General features: G+C 45.7%; 1 protein-coding gene across 1 annotated transcript; it reads right to left on the bottom strand.

Annotated features, from left to right (window-relative positions):
• Positions 1–284: 284 nt before the first annotated feature.
• Positions 285–1,423, bottom strand: LOC114368451 (uclacyanin-3-like). The gene is made up of 2 exons (XM_028325717.1): positions 1,243–1,423; positions 285–796 (listed from the first exon to the last, which is right to left on the bottom strand). Exons 1-2 carry the CDS (start codon positions 1,421–1,423, stop codon positions 285–287), a joined length of 693 nt encoding a protein of 230 aa, XP_028181518.1.

Below are 1,423 nucleotides of genomic sequence, written 5' to 3'. Positions count from 1 at the left end.
AAAAAGAAGAATATATAAGAGAGATTTAAACCGAAGAGAAAATACTCACATTGAGTTTGCACTGTGCAGAGCAATTACAAGAAAGCAAGGTACATACATTGCTTCTCAACAAACAAATTCGCCTATATGTACATGGCATGGCGAAAACGAGCAAGCAAACTCATTATTCAATATCGAAAATAACCCGAATCATCACATTCATCATATATGCACAATGAGCAATAGCGCGAGGTAAAAGCCGAAACACAAGAAAGGTAAAAACAAAAACAACTGCTGCAGCAAGCTCAACGCATGAGATGAAAACGGAGATGTGGAAATGCGATGAAGAAAGGAGCATGAGCCAACGCGACCACGATTACGAGTGTAATCAACGGCACCACCCCATGGCGCTCCTCCGCACGATTACAATCGCACGGTACGGGCTCGTCTGCAGGTGGCTGTTCATCACCATGAGGCGGCGGAGAAACCGGGGGCGGAGGCGGAGGCGGAGGCGGAGGCGGAGGCGGAGGAGGAGAAGGAGACGGAGGAGAACCGACGGTGCCGGTGCCGGCGCCGGGGCTTTGGTTTTGATCATCGCTGGTTCCGTTATTGGACTGGGCTAGAATTTGGACCTGGAGTTTAAGGCCCTGTTGGCAATGGCGCATTCGGCCGCATACAAAGTAGCGCGTTTTCGCGTCGCTCAGGTGGATCACGGTTTCTCCGTTGTCGTATGTGGCAAGCGCGTTCGCTATCGTACACGTGTTGTAACCTAGTTGGTTCACTTCCACCACGTCGTGCACCGGTGTGTATGAGAATACTTCCAACCAACGTGAAAACATTTCGTATTGTAATTAGTTTTTCTCAGAGTTTAATCAATTCATTGAAAATTAAAATGTTTATGCCCTTGGCTTCGTCTCTGTAATTTCGTGTCAGCACGCAAAACTAACTTAGGGAACGATTTTCGTACTCACGGTGTTCTACTCAAGAACAAACGGAATGTTTTACTGCGGAGATCTAGAAAAATATTCAGGAAAACGAACATGAACACAAAGCTTATTTGCTTTCAATTGATTTTTTCTTGATGCGAAAATTCAATTAGAACTTGAACTAATTAGCGATTACTCTGTTTCTGTTGTTAGTTCATTAAATTGCTCCTGCTAGATTTAAAACTTCAGAGACTCCAAAATTTCAATTATATGTGCTTAAAGAGATGAATGCATGCATGGAGATGAAGATCTAGAGAGAGAAGATGCAGATACGTACCGAGATCGTCACCGATGTTAAACGTTGTCGTAGAAGACCAGGCTTGGATATTGGAACGGAGATCCCAGCCGGAAGCTCCACCGACGGTGTGATTCTCGCCGCAGACGCATCGGAAGAGGATCGAAGTGAAAACGATCACGATGATCGCCTTAACGGCCCACGCTGGTCTCAGTTTCTCCAT

The sequence above is a fragment of the Glycine soja genome, chromosome 9 (assembly GCF_004193775.1).
Source record: "Glycine soja cultivar W05 chromosome 9, ASM419377v2, whole genome shotgun sequence".
In the NCBI taxonomy this organism is placed as follows: Eukaryota; Viridiplantae; Streptophyta; class Magnoliopsida; order Fabales; family Fabaceae; genus Glycine; species Glycine soja.
Note: the sequence above shows the minus strand (reverse complement) of the source record. Positions and strands in the feature narration are given on the sequence as shown.

Coding starts and splice junctions, on each gene's coding strand:
- LOC114368451 (XM_028325717.1), bottom strand. CDS start 1,423: ATGGAGAAACTGAGACCAGCGTGGGCCGTTAAGGCGATCATCGTGATC. Junction 797..1,242: donor TAACATCGGTGACGATCTCG/GTACGTATCTGC, acceptor GTTGGTTGGAAG/TATTCTCATACACACCGGTG.